General features: G+C 39.5%; 1 protein-coding gene across 1 annotated transcript in view; it reads left to right on the forward strand.

Moving 5' to 3' along the window:
- The window catches only part of igdcc4 (immunoglobulin superfamily, DCC subclass, member 4), a 79,463-nt gene that overhangs the window by 12,823 nt on the left and 40,925 nt on the right, over positions 1–25,715 (forward strand). Inside the window, exon 2 of the mRNA XM_081358898.1 lies at positions 22,602–22,910. Within this exon, the coding sequence (XP_081215024.1) occupies positions 22,602–22,910 (309 nt within the window). The remainder of the gene's footprint in view (positions 1–22,601; positions 22,911–25,715) is intronic.

Raw genomic sequence — 25,715 nt, forward strand, 5'->3', positions numbered from 1 at the left:
CTTTATATCTTGAAAATTTGAAATTAGAGATGCATGATAGTCGATTTTTCATTACATGGCCAATAAAATCCTAGATGTTTTTATCTAAATACATTTAAAATAAATGACTAAACTAAAATGAATTGTTTTAAATTCATCAAGTGAATTTAGGCATCACAATACTGTAATGTACAGAATGAAAAATGGATATTCATTTTTTAATTTGCTAAACAATTGCCAGTTCAAAACTAAAAGTTCAAAATTTGAAATTAGAGATGCATGATCGTCGATATAATGATTTTTATGATATTAAAATTCCATAAGATTTTATAAAAAAAAAAAAATCTTTTTAATTTTCATTAATTTCAGTACATGGTCATTATAAAAAAAATCTAGGCATTTTTTATCTAAATACATTTAAAATAAAAATGACAAAATTACAAAAAAATTAAAAAATACTAAAAAAAAGTTTTTTACATTTATCAAGTTAAATGTATCTCTGATAGGCATCACAATATTATGATTTACAATATGAAAAAAAAAGATATTCATATTCATTTTTAGATTTGCTAAACAATTACAATTGTCCTATCTGTAGCATTTTCCTTCTAATAAACTGATTTGTTTTTCCAAAATCTTTTTCTTTCACTTCAACATTTTCTTTTCTTTTTTCTGCTGGCATAAGCAATACATTTTCCCCTGGTAAATTTGGCACCCCAAATACCAAATTTGAATTTTTTTTATTTCTGAGTTGGCCCAATGTTAAGTTAAAAATGCAGTGTTATGCAGTGGTCTGAAAAGATTTTGTGACTGTTTGAAAAGAATGTAAACTCTTTTATTCCTAACCCCGAAAGTCCATTGTCTTCCTTAAGTGTGCACAGTCTGTCCTGGATTCCATCCATTGTCCCCTCCTAGAATGGCATGTCCTTCAAAAGTCTCCGATTTTGGGTTTACATCTTGATAAATCTGGCACATACAGTAGTTGTTAGCAATGGGTTAACAACACTGTGCTTTGCCTCTGCAAATAAGATTACTTATGAATACACTGTAAAATATAATTCTTTGATCAAGTGAACACTGCTGATAAAATATCCAAATATTGGCATATTAGTGTTGTTGTTTGGTTGACTTTCTAGTCTGGGGTTCTCACAACGTACTACTTTCATAAACAAGTAATGCATCTCAAGGCAGCTTTTCTATTAGTTCAAATAGACCTACAGTCCCATTTGGCCTCTTTCCAGCATACACTAGTCTAGTGAATGCATAATTGAATTTGGTTGCATTGCGTGGTTTTGCTCTTTTTTTTCTTTTTTATTTGAAACTTTTTTAGTTTAATTTGTTTAGTAACTTGTCTTGTGATGTCTTGTAAAATGATTAGTTAGTTGCCACCCTTGTTGTGTTTCATGTAACAGATATTGTGTGTGTCATGTTAGGGTCCAAAACATTGCACTGAATAGCACTGGACAGTAAATGCCCTCTTAATTAAATGCCCTCTACAAATAACAACACATACTTACTGACTAAGTCCCCAAAGCTTCCCTGGAACTAAACTTAAAGGGATAGTGTTTCTTTTTTTCCGCAGTAGTTTCAATTTTGATATTTTTAGGTCAAACTGATCTTGTCTGTCAGTCATTTAATGCAGGTCTGTGGTCACTGTCTCACAGAGCATGCACAGAGTCCAAATTAAAACAATGACCCATCGTCCAAATTAAACAATTCCCCATCGTAAGTACACATTGATGGCCTAAGACACGAAACGAGCGGTTTGTGTGAGAAAACGAACAGTATTTATGTAGTTTTTACCTCTTATACACAGCCACGTCCAAGTGATCTGGTGCAGACTGGTGCATAGATATATACACTAGATGTCGCCTTGGCTACGGCAGTTCTTAACGAATGCCGTAGCCAAGGCGACATCTAGTGTATATATCTATGCACCAGTCTGCGTACACGTCACACAACAGGATGTGCGCGCGCCCTCAGATCACTTGGACGTGGCTGTGTATAAGAGGTAAAAACGATATAAATACTGTTCGTTTTCTCACACAAACCGCTCGTTTTGTGTCTTAGGCCATCAATGTGTACTTACGATGGGGAATTGTTTAATTTGGACGATGGGGAATTGTTTTAATTTGGACTCTGTTCATGCTCTTTGAGACAGTGACCACAGACCTGCATGATATGACTGACAGACAAGAACGGTTTGACCTAAAAATATCAAAATTGAAACTACTGCAGAAAAAAAGACACCTACATCTTGGATGCCCTTGAGGTAAGCTAAAACATACCAACATTTAATTTCAAAGTGAACTATCCCTTTAACATATTTTTTTAGATGTATAGTCAAGTCAAGTAACCTTTATTTATATATCGCTTTATACAATACAGATAGTTTCAAAGCACCTTTACAGTGATAACAGAAAAACGATGCATCTCGGCTGTTGTTCAGCTAAAGTCAGTTCAGTGTTGATTCAGTTCCGTTGTAAAGATCATCAGTTATTAAATTAGTTTATTCTTATTATCATCTATAAAGCAGTTCTGCAAAATAATTATGTCATCGTCTAGCTCAGCTCAGTTCAGTTCTCATTCAGCAGCATCAGAACAGTCAGATCAATAATTTTGTTGAATATTAAGTGTCTCCAACTAAGTATGCCAGAGGTTCCTGCAGTGACAAGGAACGCAGACTCCATCAGTGCGACAGAATGGAGAAAAAATCCTTGGGAGAAACCAGGCTCAGTCGGGGGGCCAGTTCTCCTGTGGCGAACAAACAAAGATGGTGTGATTATAATTCAGGCTGCATCACAAATCAAAATTTAGGTCTGGATCGGTAGCATTCAAATATTCATCTAGCTCCTTTGCGGAGGACCTGTCTGGTTATTGTGGTCTTTGCTGAGGATCTGTGCCGATGGCTGTCATGTCAACGAGGCCTTCACATGGGGTGGTCTAGTAGACACAGTCTTTGCTGACACTCAGGGCTCCGTTTATGGTCGTGTCTAGGTGCAGGTCCACCTTCTGATCTATGGACCGGATCTGGCTGACTATGGTAACCTCAGGATAAAAATGAGACAGACAGAAATATTAGCGTAGATGCCATTCTTTTTGCGATGTAACAAGTACATCGGGTGTTATAGGAAGTGTTCCCGGTTCCAGTTGACCTCATTTATGCAGCCTAACAAATCATTTAACTGATTTGAATAGAAATTGATAATGTGTTATGTGTATGCCTGGTTAAAGAGATGTGTTTTAGTCCAGATTTAAACTGACAGAGTGTGTCTGCTTCCCGAACAATGCTAGGAAGACTATTTCAGAGTTGGGGTGCTAATTAGGAAAAGGATCTACCGCCAGCAGTTGATTTTGATATTCTAGCTAGGTATTATCAACTGGCCAGAATTTTGAGTATTTTTAACAGAAAAGGTAATTAACTAGTTCTTTAGGATCAAGTTAAGTTTTTTAATAAGAGGTTTAATAACAGCCAGCTTTAAAGTTTTTGGTATGTATCCAAATGACAATGATGAATTAATAATATTAAGAAAAGGATCTAAAAATTTCAGTAGCTTAGTCGGTACTGGGTCTAACATACATGTTTTTGATTTTGATGATTTAACAAATTTAGACTATCCTTCTTCTATAGCAAAAAAAATAATGGAATTGTTCCTCAGGGGGTCTATAGCACAATGTCCATTGCGATACTGTTGTAGACAGTTGCATGGTTTTAATTTTCTCTCTAATAGTATCAATCATGCAAGTGAAGAAATTCATACATAAAGTCATTTCTGCTGTGCTGCTTGGAAAATCTTTATTTCTCGTTAATTTAGCCAAGGTATCAAATAAATACCTAGGGTTGTGATTTTTCTCTTCTAAGAGTCGAAAAGTAAATGGATATAACCTTTTTTAAGGCCTTTCTGTATTCAGTAACACATTCCTTCCACGAAATGTGAAATACCTCTAATTTTGTTTTCTTCCAGCTGCGCTCCGTTTTTCTTGCTGCTCTCTTAAGGGCCAGAGTGTGCGCGTTGTACCACGGCATTGGACTATTTTCCTTAATCTTTAAGCGCAAAGGAGCAACCTTGTCTAAAGTGCTGGAAAAGAGAGAGTCAATCGTTTCTGTTGCAACATCGTGTTCTTCTAAGCTATCTGGTATGCCAAGGAGTAAAAACTGATCAGGAAGATTATTTATAAAGCAATCTTTAGTGGTAAAAGTGATAGTTCTACCATATTTTTAACCAGGAGTTTGTTTTGCCACCTTGGCTAAATGGAGCATACGCGAGACTAGATAATGATCTGAGATGTCATCGCTCTGCTGCAGAATTTCAACGCCATCAACATCGATTCCATGTGACAATATTAGATCTAAAGTATGATTGCAACAATGAGTGGGTCCTGACACTTGTGGTCTAACTCCAATAGAGTTGAGAATGCCAATCCCAATGCATCTTTTTTATTATCTACATATTAAAATCACCAACAATTAAGACTTTGTCTGCAGCCAGCCCAGTACTAATTCCGATAGAAAATCAGAAAATTTCTTTAATAAGGTCTGTATGTTGCCCTGGTGGCCTGTATACAGTAGCCAGTACAAATGTCAAACGGGATTTATCACTTACACTAGATAATGTTACATAAAGCACCATCACAAAAGAATCACACTTGAAACTAGACATCTGAGTAATATTGGAAATATTATAAAATATAAATTACAGCAACACCTCCCCCTTTGCCTTTCAGACGAGGCTCATGTTTATAACCATGATCTTGGGTGGTGGACTCATTTAAAGTAATGTAATCGTCTGGTTTTAGCCAGCAAGGTTTCTGTCAAACACAGCACATCTAGGTTATGATCTGTGATCATATCATTTACAAAAAGTGCTTTTGTAGAAAGCGATCTAATATTCGGCAAACCAAGCTTTTATCATTTGCTCATCTGTGTTGTATCTGTTTTTTATTTGTTGAACATCAATTAAATCTTAACCCGTTTGAGAGTTTTTGTATTTCCTAGTTCAGGGAACAGACACAGTCTCTATATGATGATATCTAGGTAAAGAGTATCTATGTGTTGGAATTTCTTCTGTGACGTGAGATGGCTAGTAGATGGTCAGTTTAGCCAGTCTGTCTGCTTCCTCATCTAGGCCCCAGTCAGTCAAGTTACAAGTCTAAGACTATGTGCCATTTTACTAAAGAGAAGAATGGCACCATCCCCGGAGGGATGAAGACCATCTCTTTTTAACAGGTCAGGTCTTAGGTACCTTTCCAGTTGTCAATGAACCCTGTATTATGCTGCATATGAAAGTGTCTGACATTGTACTTACGAGTTCACACAACTCTTTAATGTTATTTGTGTGATCTCCGGCAGACGAAGTCGGACATCATTAGTGCCATTATGAATAACAATGTTATGAGTATTTACGTTTAAGTTTAGCATAAGCCAATACTTTTAAATTTGCTTTGATGTCAGGCACTCTGGCTCCCGGCAAACTTTTGACTATGGTAGCTTATGTCTCTATTTTCTCATTCTGTACAATAGAATTACAATTAACTAGGGCACTTTCAACAGGATTCTTAGTGGTTGCATCACTGAGTGGGGAGAACATGTTGGTTGTTTTAATCGGAATGGAACAGCGGTGTTTTGTGCCGCGACAATGCCATCTCACAGTCACCCAGTTGCTCTATTGCGGGGGGAACCGACAATTGGAACCGAATAATGTACAGTGTACATTACAATGTCTTGCTAGGCTAGTCACATCCAAAGCAGTATCTAGAGACCTTGCATTCTTACTATCCTTGATTAAATTTTGGATGTGTGTCTCTCTAATTCTGAAATCCTGACTATTTCCTTGCATTTATCACATGTGAAACCCTCATCGCTGACAGAGATGGCTACGCTAAACGTGTCAGGCAGTGCAAGTGACAATAACAGGAGAAGATGCCATGACTGTTTGTTGACTGATTCCGACTTAGTATATCTAGTCATCATCTCTTTGCAGTTGAATATGTTCCTTTATATATATTATGCTTCTGCATGGCCAATGAAACTCTGCTTTTTCTCTTCTGAGAGAACTAGAGTGAAGTTGGATGAGCCACAGTATTTCGACCTTGCAATACCATGGTAAATTGTTTTCTCATCATTGCACTCTCTCTTGTCATATCCTCAAAGATGGAGAGTTTGCAATCCTCCCACTCATTTCCCATAAACTGAAGCAAGTGCCCGTTTATTCTTCCAATCTGTATAGTGTAGGAATTGTACCAGCATGACACATGGATGTTGTTGATTGTCATTAGGTTTAGGTCTTTTTTGAACATACAGGCAAATTTTGCAGCCTTTCCCTTTACCCTTTTTAAATGGTTAGTTATGTCATAATTTACTCACCCTTTATGTCATTCCTGTATATAATAGTAAACATGATCGACCATGAATTCTACTGTGGAACAGAAAATGTGATGAATGTTTCACCTGTTGTTGTCCATTCAGTGAAACTCAGTGTGGTCCAAAATATCATTGGTTTCTGTACTGACTTTCATTGTATGGATTGAATAATTGTATAATAAATAAGTACATTTTATGGAGATTTTTTATTTTATTTATTTATGCAGAATTTTGACTCAATTTGCAATGGAATATGCAATTGACTTGGCTTCTTTTGAGACAAATCTTTTCAGTTCTTTCCCCCCTTATTATTAGGAAGTAGTTAATTAATTTTTACTTTTTACCCATACGTTGGAAGTCAATATGAAAGCAACCTGTCAGATCCTGGACAGAAATAATGGACATACTTTTTTAAAGGAGGGGTTATGTTTGTTTGTGTAACTAATGATTCATTAATAAAAAGGACAAATATGACAAAAATATGTTACTAGGTATTGCAAATAAGCATGTCTTGCAAATATGGACTTACACTCCATGCCAGAGGTGGAGAAAAGTGCATGTAGAGAGACATTTGAGAGATATTTGAGTTGTGATCATCTGACATTTTGATGTTGAAAACAACCAGACATCAAATAACATTATTTTATTTTGATTGTTTTGTTTAGTATTTCTAATTTTTTTTTTACCTTGTAAATGACTTGTAAAAAAGGACAAAGTGACAAAATAAATTATGAATGAGGATTATTCTTTCAATGAAAAGAACATTTACATACTTCTTATTCTTTAAGCTATTTTTGTATAGCTTTATAGTACTTTTTATACCTTTACACTTTTAACCCTAGCCCTAAAAGTAAACATTTTGTGGGGAAAAAACATTTTATTTATTAACAAATTTGTCTCCAAAGTAAAGATAAATAACCCCACAAGAAACATGATAATATTACAGATCATAACGTCTTCAAGGCTGATTAGCCTAATTAGTGAAAATATGTGACAATTGTAAAGCAGTGTCATCTGTTACCAGGCACCGATCAGTCTCTCTTGTTCAATGCTTTTGTGTTTTATTCTCAGTGTGAATGAACTTAACATAATAATGTAAACATTTACAAAAATATAAAATAACTAACATAATAGAAAAATATTCAAGGTGAAATCTAGTCAATTTGTAATTGTGAAATCAATATGATAAATATGAATGATCCTGGAAAATTTGAAGTATTAGAACAGTAATACATTAAGTGAGAAATAAACTAATTTGTAAACTGTTTCTGTGTAGGTGATTCATCTTTGTGATTTATAACTTATTTTATATAACATTTTGATGTGACATGTTACATGTATGTTGTTTCTGTGGTCATATTTTCATGTATTCTCCCTGTCTCTCTCTCTAATTGTGCCATGCTGCTGAGTAATAGCTGGCACTGTACCCATACTGACACAAATGCACCCACACAGACATGTTGCCATCTGAATTTAAATGGTTTGTTGCACTGGGCTATCAATCAGACCATCTGTCCCTGTCCTCCCAGCCTTCATTAGTGGTTGTGCGGTGCATATGTCACACATCCAGCTGGCACCAACGCATGTTCACACACAGCTCCACCTTTGTCCACCTCGTGCAGTGCTAGTTGTCAGCCAATAGCTGGCAGGAGTGCCAACCAGAATTGCTCCATGTGAGTGTGAACTGAACCCTGATTTAGTGTTTACAAAGTGTGTGCGAACTGCAGCAATCCATTATCAGACAGGATGTCGTATCTATTCTTTTTGCTGTTATCATCAGCATATCTGTTCAGATATGGGGTGTTGTTTTCCCATTTGATCATGGCTTAAAAATGCCAAACTGCTGTAAACAGTTCTTTTAATAGTAAACTTTTGTGACAAATCAATATAAGTGTGGCTTAATATTTATTGATAATAATATTAATATAAAAGTTGCAGTGTTGCCATGTCTAGTTATTATCGACATCTTTGGCCACCACATAGCTATACGCCCCTGATGTTGTTCACAACAATGACATAATAACTTCAACATCATTTTGGAAGATATTTTGAAGTAAAAAAGAATCATTAGGATGTGATTTAATAATTACACATTAATTTAATAAAAACAATCGCTATAATTATATATTTAAATCAAAGGGTAAAAAACATTTTGAATACCATTTATTTAATAAGTAATGCTGTATCACTAGCCAATAAGCTCGATGCTCAACTCTCAACTTTCAAATACTTGGTCAACATATGCTTTAGCAGTTTGCAGCGCACTTTCAGAAACCCTCCACCTTCCCCAGCTCCACATGTATAGATCATCTACAGGTATATGTATGTATGCGCTTACAGCAGCAGCATGTCTTACTTGCTCACAGCAGTGTATCTTTGTATGTATTGGCAGTAGCAAGTCCCATACTTGCTCTGTAGAAGCACCAGCAATAATCAACAGCAGCAGATATATCAACAATGTTCAGATAGTTCTTGAAAACTCGTGACTCCTAGCCTAGAAATCTAGACGCACCCTAGCGACAGCAAATTTTATTTTGCAGCCAGTGTCGTCAAGCAACTCTCCGTTGGCTTGCGAGCTGGAAAAAACTAACTCTAATCTGGCCAATCACATCGTGTATAGAGTTGGTGGGCGGGCTTAACATAATGACGGCAGAGTTGCGACGGCTCCGCGTGAATTCCCTGCTACTTGAAAACAAAGAAGATGCTGGCGAACAGCGTTCTTTCAAATCGGCTTTGGCCGCGACTCTGGAAGACTTGGAGTTAAGCTTTTCTTTGAGAAAAGAACAAAGAACGGCATGGACTAAATTCCGTCGCTCTGACTACGTCACCTTCTTCGTTGCTCTGGTTGGTTGTAGCGCTATCCTAATGCATGCTATTATGTTGAATGCATCAACAGATGCTTGACAAATGCATTCACAACCTTGCAACTGTATCATTGAACTTTAATACATAGAGTAATACATAATTTCCATTCAACTTTTGGCCCGCAAGAATGGGATAATGACAAATAAATAAATAAATAGTTTAGCTTTTAACACCTTTTACGTGACACTGTTTATTTCCATGGCCATTGGTTAAAATAAACTAAAAAATAAGTTGTAAGAGAGAAAAAAATATTTAAAAATGTAAAAAATGATTTCAGTCCTCCTGATGTTCTCTTGTATACTTTTCTTATGTAGGCGTCTAGGTCGCTAATGTTAGCACCTTTATTTAACACTGACACGTAACGTGCCAGCTTTGCAGGTCATGCATTCTGCTTCACAAGGATCCCGATGAGACGAAAACACAGCAATTTCCTCTATAAATCGTCTGTGAATTTACATTTGGGCTTTTTTTACGCTGTTCAGGAGCCATGTGCCACTGTTGACAAGCAAGTCGTGGTGCTGAGGGTAATGACTGAGATGCAGTTTGACTAATGTTTACTTTACGTACATGACTGAACGTCTGGTGGCGTGCGAGAAGGCGCGGGACCTGAATCAATGCTAAAACTTAGCGTTCATGTAAATCCCTGGCATTTTGGGCGATCTAGAAATCGCGGCCGCGGACGCATTTTTTTAGGTCCAAAAGAGGACATGTCCGGGAAAAGGGAAACAGAGGACGTATGGTCCCCTAGAAATCAGTAATGTGAAAGTCATGTGCCCTCTAGTGGTGAAGTATGAAAATGCTATTAAAGGGATAGACTTTCCTATAAGAATCATTGTTCTAAAAATATTTCTTATGCAGTTAAAAATCTATTTGACTTGCTAAATGTTTCAGTAGATGTCATGACGTTGAGAGTGTTCTGCTGAATATCACACTGATGATGCAGTAAGTTTTAGAAACGCAATGTGCTGTGCTTTGTTGAGTCACATCACGCATGTTTCATGCCTTTGGCAGTGCAATCTATAGTTTCACTGGATAGACCACAGTTCAGACTAAATGTCCTGTACTACCCCTGAGCACTGCCTCTACTTCACAGCAACACATGCAGAGGCGATAATTTACTTGTGTCTCTTGTGAAAGATGAGGTTGGTGTTGCATAACTGAGAAGTTTGCACTGTGTATAAATGGTCAGGTGTTCACAGGGAGATGTAGCTCTCGTAGATGAATGTGAATGTTGAAGCAATTATTGGAGCTAGAATGACTAGAACATTCTTCTTTTTTTTTTTGCTCTGTCATTCTTTTATCAGTTCTAGTCTTAGTATGGCTAGATTGAGCTGCTGAAAAGACCAGCTTTTATGATAGATTGAAATCAGGCATGCATAATCAGATGATATTTGATCATTATGTGAATATCAACATTGGTTTGACAGAATAACACAACAGGCTGGTTAGGTATACCATGGTGCAGTTGACTTCATTGACCACTTTTAGAAATAGCTGTGTGTTTTGATGAAATAAACCATTTTGCTAGTAAAATATAAATCTCAGATATTTAATTATTTCATGATTATTTCACATATTTATGAAAATGTTTCTCGAATTAAGTGCTTATAAGCAAAGATCAGCAGTTATTATGTCTTCAAATATTTGTAACAAGTTTTAAATTCCACAATGTTCCTTGTGTATTATTTTTAAAAAGTGTATAATGAGAATATAGAATTTGTAATTATTTTTTGTATATCAGTCTATCTTAGATTATAGCATACATTTCCATGCTTGTCCAGACTTGTTATAGTAGTTAGTGTTGATTTTGTGCTGTTCACCAGCAGGACGAAGTGTTGTAGATCGATCTGCTTGATCTTTCTGGTTGAGAGACTGCTAAATAAGGAAACCAGAATCCAAAACATATCGTATACTCTCTTTTCAGTGGCGTGTTTTATGTTTTTGGTTCTTGCTATGGGCAACTACATAATAGTGTCTCATTGGAAAAGACTGTCTCTTCTATCTTCCATCTCTGTTTATCGCTCTCTTCTAGGGCACGTTTTCAAGTTTTTCATTAACCGTTAACCGAGGCCCTTAGCGGTTAATACTCGGTTAACCATAGTGTGCGCGCCGCAACCCCGAGATAGGCGTAATTTGCGGGTGGGACATGTCCCCACCACTATTTTCTAAGGTTGATATTGTCCCCACCACTTTTGAAACATCTCGCGGCACGAATACCAATACAAATAAACAAAACATCTCCAGTTAACTAGCAGAGTATTTATTTCGTTCTTTTTTTTTTAGGCGATCTAGCGCTGAAATGTTTGTTTTTTAAATCAAGTGATCAAAGTGCTCGTTGCCGCTGCGATCGAGAAGGTCTTGTAAAACGTGCTGAGGTATTATTAATTCGTGGCCACGAAACAATTCACCTGAATATTCACCAATTCACAAAAAAAAAAAAAAGGAATAAAAAGCTGTACGAGAATAGTCGGCCTTCACTGAAGAGCTAAGTTATCTTCACAGGTAAGAAAAACAGTTTAATAATTATTATTAATTCGTGGCCACGAAATAATTCACCTGAATATTCACCAATTCACAAAAAAACAAACAGGTCTTTAGCATTCACTAATTAATAGTATCAAACTGTTTTTGGCCACGTTGTAATTCGTTAAATCAAAATGAGGGAGGGAATTAGTTCAACGTGTCCACGATTTATTAAAACGAGGGAACAAATAAGTCGCCGTAACTGTAGCTAAACCCCAGCCAGACAATGGTGAAGCTTTAATACTGATATTTCAAAAAGTCTTTATTTTCTTAAACCTTTTTCTCCTTGAAACACCGTAAGAGCTAGGACAGATAAATAACATAAAATTAGCTCTTACGAACTCAAACATAGCCAAAGGCCACATTCAACAATATATTGTATATTATATAACAATATATAACAACATTACAAATAGCCATTCATAAAAACCCTTTTATGACATTACCTCAGTCAGTATTAACAATGCTGAAAGGTTTATGTTAGCATAACTTCACATAACATAAGCGGATACACATTTAAACACTTCAAGTCGAATAAATTATCCTACATATTAATGCAAATAAACATTAAACAAACCAAACACAATACCTTGTTCCCGTTCCAGCTAGGTGCTTAATTATACCCTCCTTTTCTTTAGTGTTTTCGACTTCAGAGTGTTTTTAGAGCAACATGAGGTTTTTTCCCTTTCCTTCCGTGTGTGCGTCTCTCTAACAAGTCCCACCTTTCTAGATGCGAAATTAACGTTCCACTATGGAGGCGGAAATAAAGGACTCGCTACATTAACAGAGGAGACTAATAAAATAAAGTTCGAAAGTAATTATTAATTTACTCTTTCTTTAGAGTTAGTTACACTCCCACCAATCATGAGTGAATAATGGAACGGTACACAGACTACATTAGGCACGAATGATTTTAACTGAAAATTGCCTTCCCTGAGCCGTATAAGAACAAAGACAACTTATGCCAAAGTTGGAAACTTAACTATAACTATGTAATATTATGCGCTATGGAGGGAAGGAGCAGATTTAGTTAGTCTCCAGCAGCAGAACAAGCTTCTGGACTGGGCGCTCAACTTCGGACACCTTGTGAAGACGCTCACCTTTCTTGCCAAGCTTACTGTCACCAAGCTGAATTTTAACTCTCCGTACAAGTCCATCTTTGCCAGTAGTGGTTTCTGAAACTCTACCCAATCTCCACTCATTCCTGTGCACATCCTCTCCTTTCATGATTACAATATCTCCTACTTGTAAATTTCTTCTTGGAGCATGCCAGCGTTGTCTGAGAGCAATGTTGGCAAGGTATTCCTTTCGCCATCGACTCCAGAACTGTTCTGCGAGATATTGAACATGTCTCCACCTTTTCTTGCCATACACATCTTCTCTGACGAATTCACCAGGAGGAGGCAAGGCTTGGACAGATTTCATCGTCAGAAGATGATTAGGGGTGAGTGGTTCGAGGCTATGGGGGTCACTGAGATTGTCAACAGTCAGAGGACGACTATTGACTATAGCCATAGCCTCATAGAAAAAGGCCCGTAGTGAAGCATCATTTAGTCTACCAGAGGAAAGGGCAAGAGTGGACCTTAGAACGCTTCTCACTGTCCTTATTTGTCTTTCCCACACTCCTCCGGCATGGCTAGAATGGGGTGCGTTCATGCTGAAGTCGCACTGCTTCTCTGCAAGAAATACAGCCAGACGGTCTGCATCGACTTCCCTTAGAGCTTCTCTAAACTCATTTTTGGCTCCTACGAAGTTGCTTCCTTGATCAGACTTGATCTGACGAACAGCACCACGTATGGTGATGAAACATCGAAGGCCATTTATGAAGGCATCTGTCGACATGTCTTCAAGAACCTCAATATGAACAGCACGGGAACTAAGGCAAGTGAAAAGAAGACCGTACCTTTTGTTCTCTTTTCTTCCTTGTTTTGTAAGGAATGGCCCGAAGCAGTCCATGCCGCAGAAAGTGAAGGGAGGTGATGGCTCCAACCGTTCAGGGGGTAGATCGGCCATCCTTTGCTCTTCCATAGGTTTGCGTTGCCGTCTACAGGTGACACATTGACGAATGTAGGATGCAACTGCCCGGTTGATTCCTGTAATCCAGTAGCCGCTGCGCCTTATTTCATTAATGGTAAGACCTTTACCTTGATGTTTCATCTTCTCGTGGTGATAGGCAATAATCATCCTCGTGATGTGATGATCTTTGGGAATGATTGCAGGGTGCTTGATGAAGTTGGGAAGAGAGGAATTGCACAGCCTCCCTCCCACCCTGAGGACACCGTCGTCGTGGAGAAAAGCGTCAAGAGCATGTAACGGATTGTGATGTGGTAGAGGGATCCCTTTGCTCAGCAGTTTCAACTCTTCTTGATACACATTTTTCTGCAGATCTTTGATTAAGCAATGTTCTGCCTCTTCTCGTTCTGTTACAGTGGTGAGACTGTTTGATCTGTTCTTGCTTATGCGCCTGAGAATGCGTGCAACTGCTCGCGTAGCTAGCGACCATGATGAGAACTTAGACAAGCGATCAACTAGGCTCACGCATTCAGTGGTTTTGGTACTGAGCGCTAGAACACTCCTGACCTCTGGATCTCCGACGGTTAACTCTGGTATTTCATCTGTAACCAGCTTTATTTCCTTGTTCCATAGGAACTTGGGCCCAGTGAGCCACGTGGATGACAAAAACTCACTGGCAGTTAAGCCCCGAGAAGCATGGTCAGCAGGATTCTCATTTGTTGGGACATATCGCCACTGTTGTGGGGCTGAGCTGAGCTGAATCTTCTGAACCCGGTTAGCCACAAACGTGTGAAATCGTCGTGCTTCGTTTCTTATATAACCTAAGACCACTTTAGAGTCGGTCCAGAAGAACTCCTCGGCATTAATACATCCCAATTCCTCCTTAAGCATGTTGCTTATCTTCACTGAAACAACTGCTGCTGTTAATTCTAATCTTGGGATGGTTGTGACCTTGGTTGGAGAGACACGTGATTTTCCTACAACTAAGGCACAATGAATATCACCCTCTTCGTTTTGGAGTCGCAGGTATGAACACTGGCCATAACCCTTCATACTGGCATCAGAAAAGTGATGCAGCTCTGTCTTTGAGACCCTTCCAAATCCAGCAGGTGAGTAGGTACGGGATATGGTGAAATTATCTAAGTGGGCTAGATCACTTCTCCATTGTTCCCATTTTGGGCGAAGCTCGTCAGTGAGAGGATCGTCCCAGCCAGTACCCCGTCTGCACATCTCCTGAAGAATGATCTTCGCTTTGAGGACGACTGGCGCCACAAACCCAAGAGGATCGTACAGAGAAGCCACTGTAGATAAAATGCCGCGTCGAGTTGCAGGCTGTTCTTTGAGGCTGACGTTAAGCCTGAAGCAGTCAGACTCCACATCCCATTGAATCCCGAGAGCTCTCTCAAGTGGCAAATCATCAAATGCGAGATCCATATCCTTCACATTGGTTGCTCGTTCGGATTGTGGTATACTCTCTAATACCTTTCTGTCATTAGACACAAACTTATGTAGACGGAGACCACCCATGGCACAGAGTTCACGAGCTTCCCTGGCAAGCTGAATAGCATCTTCAGTGTTTTCAACACTTGCGAGCCCATCATCTACATAAAAGTCCCTCATAACAAATCTCGAGCCTTGAGTGTATATGTCACGATTCTCCTTAGCTAGATGTTTCATCCCATAATTTGCACATCCTGGAGAGGAAGCTGCACCGAACAGATGCACTTTCATGCGAAACTCGCTGGGCTGTGAGTTCAAATCTCCTTGCTTCCACCAAAGAAAGCGCAGGAAGTTGCGATCAGCTTCGACCACGTGAAACTGATGGAACATCTTCTGAATGTCGCACATCAATGCAACGGGGTGCTGTCGGAAACGGATGAGAACTCCACTTAAGTTGTTCAACATGTCAGGCCCAGAGAGGAGGTGATCATTCAAGCTTGTTCCTTTGTATCTGGCAGAGCAATCGAACACTACACGAAGTTTATCTGGCTTCTTCGCATGGTGCACACCATGATGGGGAATGTACCATCTCTCGCCTTCACTCCCACCATCCTTGACCTGCTCAGCATCTCCGTTTCCGATGACCTCCTCCATGAACTCAACATAATGCTTCTTATACCTTTCATCCCGTTGCAATTTCCTTTTAAGGTGAATGAGGCGTGTCATAGCTGAGCCTTTGTTGTCAGGCAAACTGGGTCTGGTTTTGAAGGGCAGAGGCATCTCATAATGGCCATGTATATTTTTCCTTATTCCCTCATCCAGTATGTTGAGGAATGTGATGTCGTCTTGTGACACAATTTTGCTGCCGTCACTGCCATCTTTGAAGTCAGACTCTAAAATGCGAATGACGTCAGTAGGAGTTATCGGAGGTAGCTCCTTAACTGTAATTCTGTGACACAAATGATGTGTGCTCAACGCATCATGGGTTTGTAGTGAGCGCCCTACAATACTCCATCCTAAATCCGTCCTTACAGCGTAGGGTTCCTCGTCTTCTCCTAAAAGGACTTGTCTTGGTGCCATAGCTCTTGAGCAGTTGTAGCCGATCAAAAGACCTACTACACAGTCCTTCAGTGGTTGGATTTCATCCACTATTTCTGCAAGATGACTCCATTGTTTAGCGGTCTCACAAGTGGGAATGTGAGAGCGGTTAACAGGTATGCAGTCCTTTGTATAGGCGACCGGAAGATCAACTTGAACTGCGGAACTATATCCTCTAACACGAAGTCCAGAAACACCTTCGCTTGTGAGCACTGTATCCTTACCACTCATAGTCGTCAACTTCAGTTTCACTGGATACTTGTCAGCATTAAGACCATCACTCACTTCTTGGTCAATAAACGTAGTGTCGCTTTGAGTGTCGAGTAGTGCATAGACAAGTTTCTCAGTCGTTGGATCATTTTTAGATGAAACCCAGACCGGTATCACCATTGATGTGTTGGATGAGCCTTCACCTGCTACACTGAGTGACGTTGCAGCAGCGCCTCGATTTGTCTCTGGTTCTGTTGTAGACCTTTCTCTTTTATAGTTGTCATCATGCAGGGCTGTAGGATGCTTTCCCTTACAGTGGTCACAAAAATGACGATGACGGCATTCTCTCACGCTGTGGCCGGGTTTCAGGCATCCATAGCAGAGTTTCTTCTCCTTTATGTAGTTGCGTCGCTCAACCAACACCATCTCAGTGAACTTGGAGCATGCATGAAGCTGGTGTCTATTATCTTGACAAAGGATACATAAAGTCTTAACCTTCCTCTGTTCTGACTTATGGTTCTCATTGTCAGTGACTGTTTGAGTGGTAAGAACACTAGCCTTGTTTTTCTTCACGTCTTTGAGATTTCTCTTCTCAGTGATAGAATCTGATAAACGAAGGGCATGAAAGGACGTAATGGGATTGCAGGCAATCTCAGCTTCGTTTGACGTGAATCTAGCAAACTCCTTGAAACTTGGAAATTCTTGATTTTCATTTAGGCTTTGCGTGACTTGTCGGTTCCAGCTTAAAGCTGCCCAGTCTGGTAATTTGTGAACCAGCTTCCGATTCTCCTCCCAGTCATTTAATATGTCGAGACCCTTGACATAAGGCATGGCATCTTGACAAGCATTCAGAAAATCTGAGAAGCGTCTCAGTCCTTCAGCATCCTTTGATGGAATTCTCGGCCAGTTGGTAAGCTTCTCTCTGAATGCTCTCTGAATGGTGAATGGCTGACCAAAGCGACGGTTCAGTTTGTCCCATGCGTCTTGGTATGCTTCATTGTCATTTCGGTAGAAGTTGCCATCTAAAACCTGCCGTGCTGGGCCACCAACGTATTTTTTCAGGTAATATAGTTTTTCAGCTGGTGTGATTGCCCTTTGATCAATGAGTGAGGTGAATGCTGACTTCCATTCAATAAATTGTATGGGATCGCCATTAAAGACAAATGGCTCAGGAACAGGAAGCCTATTTAAGGCTATGTTGTCTTGAAGGATCTGAGCGAGAGAGGGAATGTCTGTACAACGGGGCGATGCAACTTGAGAGAGGGGCACTGTAGTTACAGGCACATTCTTTGCTTCCATGTTCCTTTCCTTTTTAACATAGTTAGCATCCTTGTGTTCTGTCTCCTTTTCATAGATCCTCAACTTGGCTTGAGCTGCCCGTATCTCTTTCTCTGCCTGCAATCGCTCCAACTCACGCCTTTGTACCTCTAGAGCCTTGCGTTGTTGTTCCTCTAACTCTCTTATGGATTCCTTTTGCCTTTCTTCCTCTAGCAGCATCTGATAATTTGCTTCTTTCACTGCTAGTTCAGCAGCAGCATCTGCACGTTTTGCTGTCATGACTGAAGTTATGGAGTAGTGGTCAGACTGGCTGTGACTTATAAAAGAAGCCGCGGATCCATAGACAGACTTTGCATAGTCATGGCGGAGCAGTTCATGAAGGCGGTGTCTTTCCTGCTGCTCATCAAACCCGCTTTCATCATCTATAGCTCTGCTGTAGGCAATGTTGATGATTTCTGTGGTCACCGATTCACACGTATCAACTCTTCTTCTTATGTCGGTGGAGGGTGTAGTGAGATTTCGAATTTCATAATAAATGTTCATTACATCTTCTTTATCTTTCTTAAGCTCTTCAATGAGAGGCCAGAGCTGACTCTCTGACATATAAGTCTTTAGCTGATCTCTTGCCTTCCGTGTGTGGAGCTTCCATCGCTCGTACATGACATACAGCCTTTTCTCTTTTTTCTTGGCCTCTTCATATTGATGTGCGCGCATCTTCTCTGTAGGATGGCGTGTGCGTTCAGAGCGTCTTGGACCTTCATGAGCATTGTCATCCTTGTTAAGCTTGCCTTGGAGATCAGTTAGACTTTGTTGTTTAGCTTCATTTGTTTCCTTCAGACACGGTCTCTCTGAAGAGTCTACCATTATGTCGGCTTCACCTTGTAAATCTTCATGCTGATAACCAGCCATCTGCTCCTCCACCTCTATCTCATTACCTGACTCTGACATTATCACCTAAAATTTTAAACTCTAACGGCAGAAGACCCCTTAGCAGATATAATAAAGCCCTCGTTATGAACTGTATAAACATAAAATATCAGAACATCAGTTTAAAGTGGTTAGCACATATGCATTTACATATAGACACTCAAATAACTGTAATAACTGTCAGTGTAAATACCACAATAAACAAAGTTATCAAAGTTCTTAAATCCAAAATGCAAGAAATGAAAATGTGAAGTCCTCAAAAAACACAGTTAACTAAGTGGATAAACGCAAAGTCCAAAAAATAAAAAATAAAAAAAATGTCTATGTGTCCTTAATTAGAAAGAGTCCATGTGGATGCACGCAGGCATGAGTGCAAATGTAACCACAGCTTTTTGTTGCTCTCGTTGCTGAGTCGGTAAGTATTAAATGTTCAGTCCAAGAAGCCGTTAATCCGTTGTTCGCCTTATTGCTGTACTATAGACTGTATAATAGTGGGTTAATACTCACAGTCCTGCATCAATGTCCGTGAATGAGGCTGTACTTGACCATTGCACCGAATCTGTGAGACCGCTGTCCAACGTAGGTCAGGCGCGAGGCGTGAAGATGCAGCTTGATGCGTCCATGCTGACACGATGTAGCAGAAACTGTAGCCGGCGCTGTGAAGACCCTCCGTGGCCCGTCGTAGACAACACGTCGTCAGTATCGATGCGGGTGAAGCTCTTACTGTAGCTAAACCCCAGCCAGACAATGGTGAAGCTTACTGATATTTCAAAAAGTCTTTATTTTCTTAAACCTTTTTCTCCTTGAAACACCGTAAGAGCTAGGACAGATAAATAACATAAAATTAGCTCTTACGAACTCAAACATAGCCAAAGGCCACATTCAACAATATATTGTATATTATATAACAATATATAACAACATTACAAATAGCCATTCATAAAAACCCTTTTATGACATTACCTCAGTCAGTATTAACAATGCTGAAAGGTTTATGTTAGCATAACTTCACATAACATAAGCGGATACACATTTAAACACTTCAAGTCGAATAAATTATCCTACATATTAATGCAAATAAACATTAAACAAACCAAACACAATACCTTGTTCCCGTTCCAGCTAGCCAGGTGCTTAATTATACCCTCCTTTTCTTTAGTGTTTTCGACTTCAGAGTGTTTTTAGAGCAACATGAGGTTTTTTCCCTTTCCTTCCGTGTGTGCGTCTCTCTAACAAGTCCCACCTTTCTAGATGCGAAATTAACGTTCCACTATGGAGGCGGAAATAAAAGACTCGCTACATTAACAGAGGAGACTAATAAAATAAAGTTCGAAAGTAATTATTAATTTACTCTTTCTTTAGAGTTAGTTACAGTAACAACTAATTATTTAGATCAGTGGACAGGGCGCATAAGAACAGTGAGAGAGCCCCGGCCGCGCGCGCGCGCACTCTCACCGCCTTCAAACAACACGAGCGCTGTATTGCTCTCTTTCCTTTGCGCATATCAACACAATAGTAAAAGGTCGGAAGACCGATTGTGTTTTATAGATTAGTAGTTTGTTCATATAAAGTGTTTGATTAGCAAGTACATGTTTAGGAAATGCATAATACAAATTGTATGGGTTAATGTAACGGTAAACGGACTCTGCGGGTAACTGTTGTGATGAAACTGCGCATGCGCGGGGTAAAACTGCTGGGGTAAAGCTGTGGCTCTGCGGCTTTGCAGACAGATATTATTGTGCTGCGATCAGTGGCGCGGATACTCTTCTGTTTCTGGCTCGCACACAGCCTTCACTCTCGGACGCGCGATTTCTTTGCCCGCTTCATATTCTAGCGGTCTCTGGTGGTGCAAAAATGTATTACAACTAACCGAGCAAAATGTTTCACTCGGTTACGCAATTTTTAACGGTTAATCGGTTAACCATGGACACCCCTACTCTCTTCATTTGCAAAGGCAGAGTAACATTGATGATTTGATTGGATCTCTGCCATGCCACGAGAATCCCCACCCGATTGATCTTAGAGCGAGTCCACAGCAGCAGAGGTGCATAGGGGTGAGAAATCACCCCACAAACAGTGCCATTTCACAAACTCAGCAGGGTCTCAGGAAGCTGCGGTGCTTGCTTTTGCACGCGCACAGGATAGGGAGCAGTACAAAATGGACAGTAGTTCATTTTAATGTGTGTTTTGACACATTACAAGCATGCGCTCAGAAGGATTTGTTCTTTCTGTATGTGCTTCATGCCAAACTCTGCATGTGAGAGAGAAGTTGGGAGGTATAGTCGTCAAGGATCTCAGAAACCTTAGGAGGTCAAAAATATTCTCAGAGAAATTGCCATAAATGCCCTTAATTAGATTTAATTAGAGATTGGATAGAAGCAAGACAGCAAGAGGACAGAAGCGATCCCTCTATCTCTGTGTATCTGTAAATGGCTGTGGTGAAAGTAGGCCAGTGTTTCTGTTATTATGGCCCACAGATCTTTAATGCCTTTGATGCAGGGCAGCTCATTGTGGGCAGCATTTCATGTTGTTTTTTCTCAGATCTGCACCAGACACGCGCATTTGTTCTCTCACTTACTAATAAGGTCTCATTTGGAATGGCGCTGGCCTTTTTGGAGCCAGAGACTTAGTGGCCTTATTTTCACCTATAAACAGAGGTAGGCGATTGAACTCGTGGACCCTGCAGCTCTGGTTGTGCTGAACTTATTACGAGTCTCTCTCTGTCAGTCTGTGTTCTTTCTGCCTCAGAAGTCACTCTCTCGCATATTTGTCTGCGCACTCTGGCTTTCAGCCATCCAACAAGTAATGTTGTGTTTTCTCTTTTTGCTGTGTGAGCTGCTCTTGCTTGCTAGCTTGTCTCAGTCACACACACGCATACACATCTAGGGATGCCGGAGGGTCAGCTTCCACTTTAATCTAGGAAATAATTCCATTTCCCATTAGCGTAATTAATTGGGAGCTTACTGCAGCACGAAAATGTAGAGGACCAATGTGTGCTCAACAACGTGTGGTCTTTGTGTGTGTGTGTATAGAGCGCTGATATAGTGTTATGGATGGCTGATTAGCATAGTCGTTATAAAATTATTGCCTCATGCTTGACATGACTGACAACGTGAATAACTGTTCTCCAGGTTCCTTTGGGTGTAAAGCAAATGGTGTTTTCCAGGTGTGTACGCTGATACAAATTCTGTTTTCATTGTTTGGTGAAAGTAATATAATTTATTAATAAAATATTGAGACAAATATGCTGTTGAAGAGTGATGCTTTTTCTCTGGTCATTATTTCTTCCTAAAATATAAAGGGAGCTCTCTACGCTCATGTATAAATAACCATTTATACAGTACTGTTTGTGAAAACTAACAACATATTGTCTCGTAAAATAATGAAATATTCAGCTTCTTTTGTCATTTGTATTGTAGTCTACTAAACCAAAAGAAATTCAGAAAATATTTTATGGAAAATATTTTTTTTCTAACCACTGGTAGAGTAATGTGTTAGGTATGTACAGTGTACACCCGAAGAGAGAATTTTCAGTTCAGTTTAATTGAATTCCCTTGTATCTCGCCACCCTATGCTTGTGCAGGTATTGTTTCCTTTCAGCTTACTTTCTGAAGTAGTTTGTTTGTTTTTCTTTCTTTTTTTTTATTGATACATAAGGGGAAGAATTTGAAGAACTTTACATTCTAAAAATACTTTAATTTAATTTGATTCTAAATGATCCAAAAATTGCCTTTGAATGAAAAGAAAGTGAATTCAGTCGATTCTCTGTTAACTATTGGGTTAGTTTCTTTGTCTCTTTGTTTCTTTCTTTGTTTGTTGTTTTTTCAGTTAACCCCCAGACCTCCCAACCTAGGGTTGTGTCATCAGCTCTGACTCTATTTCTCTCCTCCTCTCACTCACTAATTAGAGAAGCCTGTGTCCGTGGAGCTGAGCTGTGGTGCTGGTCCGGTCCATGTGGTTCTGGAGCCTGATCACCCTCTGCTGCTGGACTGCCATCTGGGGGCCAGTGAGCCCCCCCTCAACGTGACCTGGCTGCGGGATGGAGCGGTGCTCTCTGAGAGCCAGACCATCCGGCCTTTGCCCAACGGATCCCTGCTTATCTCGCCATCCTCCACGGATGGCCGGGCTCCAGTGGGTGTGGAGGGTGGATACAGCTGTCTAAGTACCAGCTCGACAGGAGCCCTGACCAGCCGGGCTCTCACCCTGCATCTCGCCAGTGAGTATGAACACTTTTGACTCTGATTTATCTCCAACTCACAGCAGCTGTGAGTCAAAGAGAGATCAAAGAGCCAGATCATTTCAAACTTTAGAGGCTAGCCAATGTTTAGGGTTTCGGTTGTATTTAAATCTGCACCATCCGTAAAGCGTCACAATCCAAATTACCGTGTACACATATCTGACAAGCATCATCATCTTGTGCTCTGCGCCTGTGTGTAAGGAAATAGCTGTCTATATCAGCAGGTATCAATAGTCTATATTCGTCATTCAAAAATAGGAAACCGAAACTAGGACTGCAGATATACAAACCATAAACAAAGCAGCGTTTGCTTACCATTTTGAATATTAATAATGCTGATCACTTTCCTCATTCCAGATGGCTCATGTTGTGATGAAAATTTTAGCGTATTGGAATGATAAGATGATGTAAAATTAGAACAGCCTATAGTCTGTGCCGTCTTGACTTCTTTGCTCGCTTTCATCACTTTCTCTTTTATTGTCGTGTACCCACTCGTTCGCTAAACTGAACAGCCAATCAGAGCAATCTCTCACAGACAGCTCCCACCGACTAGAGACAACGTGTGGAAAAAGTAGCACGACGGACGCTCACCGATTGCCCGACGTTGTCTGACCATCGGCTTGGTGTGTCACGGCCCTTAAAACATTTTGAAAAGTATTATATTATATTATGTTATGTTATGTTATATATTAACTCCTAGATACCATCCTCTCTCTTTGTCTCGCTCTTTCTGCCACATTCCACTTGGTTGTTGTCTTTGCTCGGCTGGAGCTGAGTGTTGTTCTCACCTGGTTAGCACAAGGACTCGATTGTGTTTACTGAAGCGCTTGAGGAGGGGGAAAGAGATCCGACTTCAGCTCCTTTATCTCTTTACCTCTTTTCTTTCTTTCTTTCTTTCTTTCTTTCTTTCTTTCTTTCTTTCTTTCTTTCTTTCTTTCTTTCTTTCTTTCTTTCTTTTTGTGTTCAAGGCAGCCCACTAGACGATAAAGACCATTTCCTTTCATTTTCCATTTCATGAGTTACGTTGGCCATGACTTGTCGTCCTTCATTATTTCTGTTCATTCAATTTTGCTTTATTACTTTTATGTAGATCGTAATGATGCCTGGCATCTCTGCTGAAGACCCTGTTGGACATTGTGGTTTTAGTATGAGAGAGTGTGTCATGTTAGTCTAACATGAAAATTAGAAACCAAGGATAAGGATACACAAATTGACAAATTCACTTTTTTTTTTTAATCAAAAAGGACAACAAACAGTTCCTGAATTTTTATTTTTGTTATTTTTCCTTTCATTTTCTTGGTGTTTTTTCTGTGTTGTGGAAGCAATTGTGGTGGGAAACTGGATATGGATATTAGAGACTGAATATGAGGCTACATAAATAACATATTGACATTATTATTCATCATAAAAGGACAAAAAATGTTCCTGAATTTATTATTTCATTTTATGTAAAAATAATGGCAGCTTTTAACACACTCGCACTAATGCAAGTAAAACAAGTAAGAGATACTACAGATAGATAGACATTTCTTTGAATCTTTACTGTAAATCTTTGTCACCGTATATTGAGAATGAGACCGGAACATAGAGATATGGAAACTGGACAGTACTGGGACTGGAGACAGTCCAAACAGAGAGACCATTTCCTCCATTGAGAAATCAGTGCAGTGAAGGTCTCTACCAGGTACATGGTTTTGTAATCAGTACATGGTTTTGTAATTTACCCCAATTATCTGTCATTTCACTCATATTTATCATGATAATTATCTTACTCACTTGGTAGTGACTGTGGCAGAATTAAGGGGTCCTCATTTAAATAGTTTTGTCTCCATATCCTACTTTTTTGTGGTTATGAAATGTCATTTTCTCTCAGTGACTGAATATTTCTCATTATTTTTGAATAGCTTTAAGTTCAGATGCTCACACCTACACATAGCCATACTACTGGTGTGTGCTCCAGTAAATATCCCTTTTTTTTTTTTTTTTAAGTGTGTTTGCTTTAGACCACATGCTGTGTACAAGTCAAAAATATCTAGTGTTAATGTTTAACGGGTCTCAGCCAAGCAGGCTGCACTACCTGCGGAGTTGTTATGAACGCCGCAATGCTTCATGTGTGAGCTTTTTTAGGAACGTTTAGATTTTAACTGTCGAATCTGATTGGCTCTTTCCAGCCATGCGATATTTGCGCAGTAACAGCACTCTAACCGTTTCATCGTTTGTATCATTCCGCTGTTACTCTACATAATACAACAAGATTCAATGAAGCGACTCAATGTTCCTTTGTTGCTAGTTCTAAAGTTACGTTTTAGAAGTAGTAACGGAGGCTCTGGCTCAACTGTCAAACTGTCAACTTGAGATTTGAATCCATGGCGGAAGGAAGTAGTTCTGCACAAAAGAGGGTTTTTAAAGACACTCCGTTGTTGTTTCTTATTTACTCACGTGTGCCGGTGAACTGTTGTATAAATGCAATATCACACTTGTAGCCGTGCGATATGGCTGTATGTCAGCATGCTGTGATTACCTAAGGCACGAGACCACGTCCGAATCACAGCTGTGCTGATACAGCCATATCGTACTGCTACTCGTGTGATATTGCTCATGCATATAGATGAATTCTCCCCTGGGTGACCATAAATCACCTTAAGAGAAGCTTCAATAGTATAGTGCTTACTAGAAAATGCAATGGTCCATTATAAATTATTGTATTCTTAATAGATGAAATAAAAAAAAAATGTATTGCTAAGTTGTTTTTTCATTATATTCATTTTATTTAAAAGCAAAATG

The sequence above is a fragment of the Scardinius erythrophthalmus genome (assembly GCF_964197995.2).
Source record: "Scardinius erythrophthalmus genome assembly, chromosome: 2".
In the NCBI taxonomy this organism is placed as follows: domain Eukaryota; kingdom Metazoa; phylum Chordata; class Actinopteri; order Cypriniformes; family Leuciscidae; genus Scardinius; species Scardinius erythrophthalmus.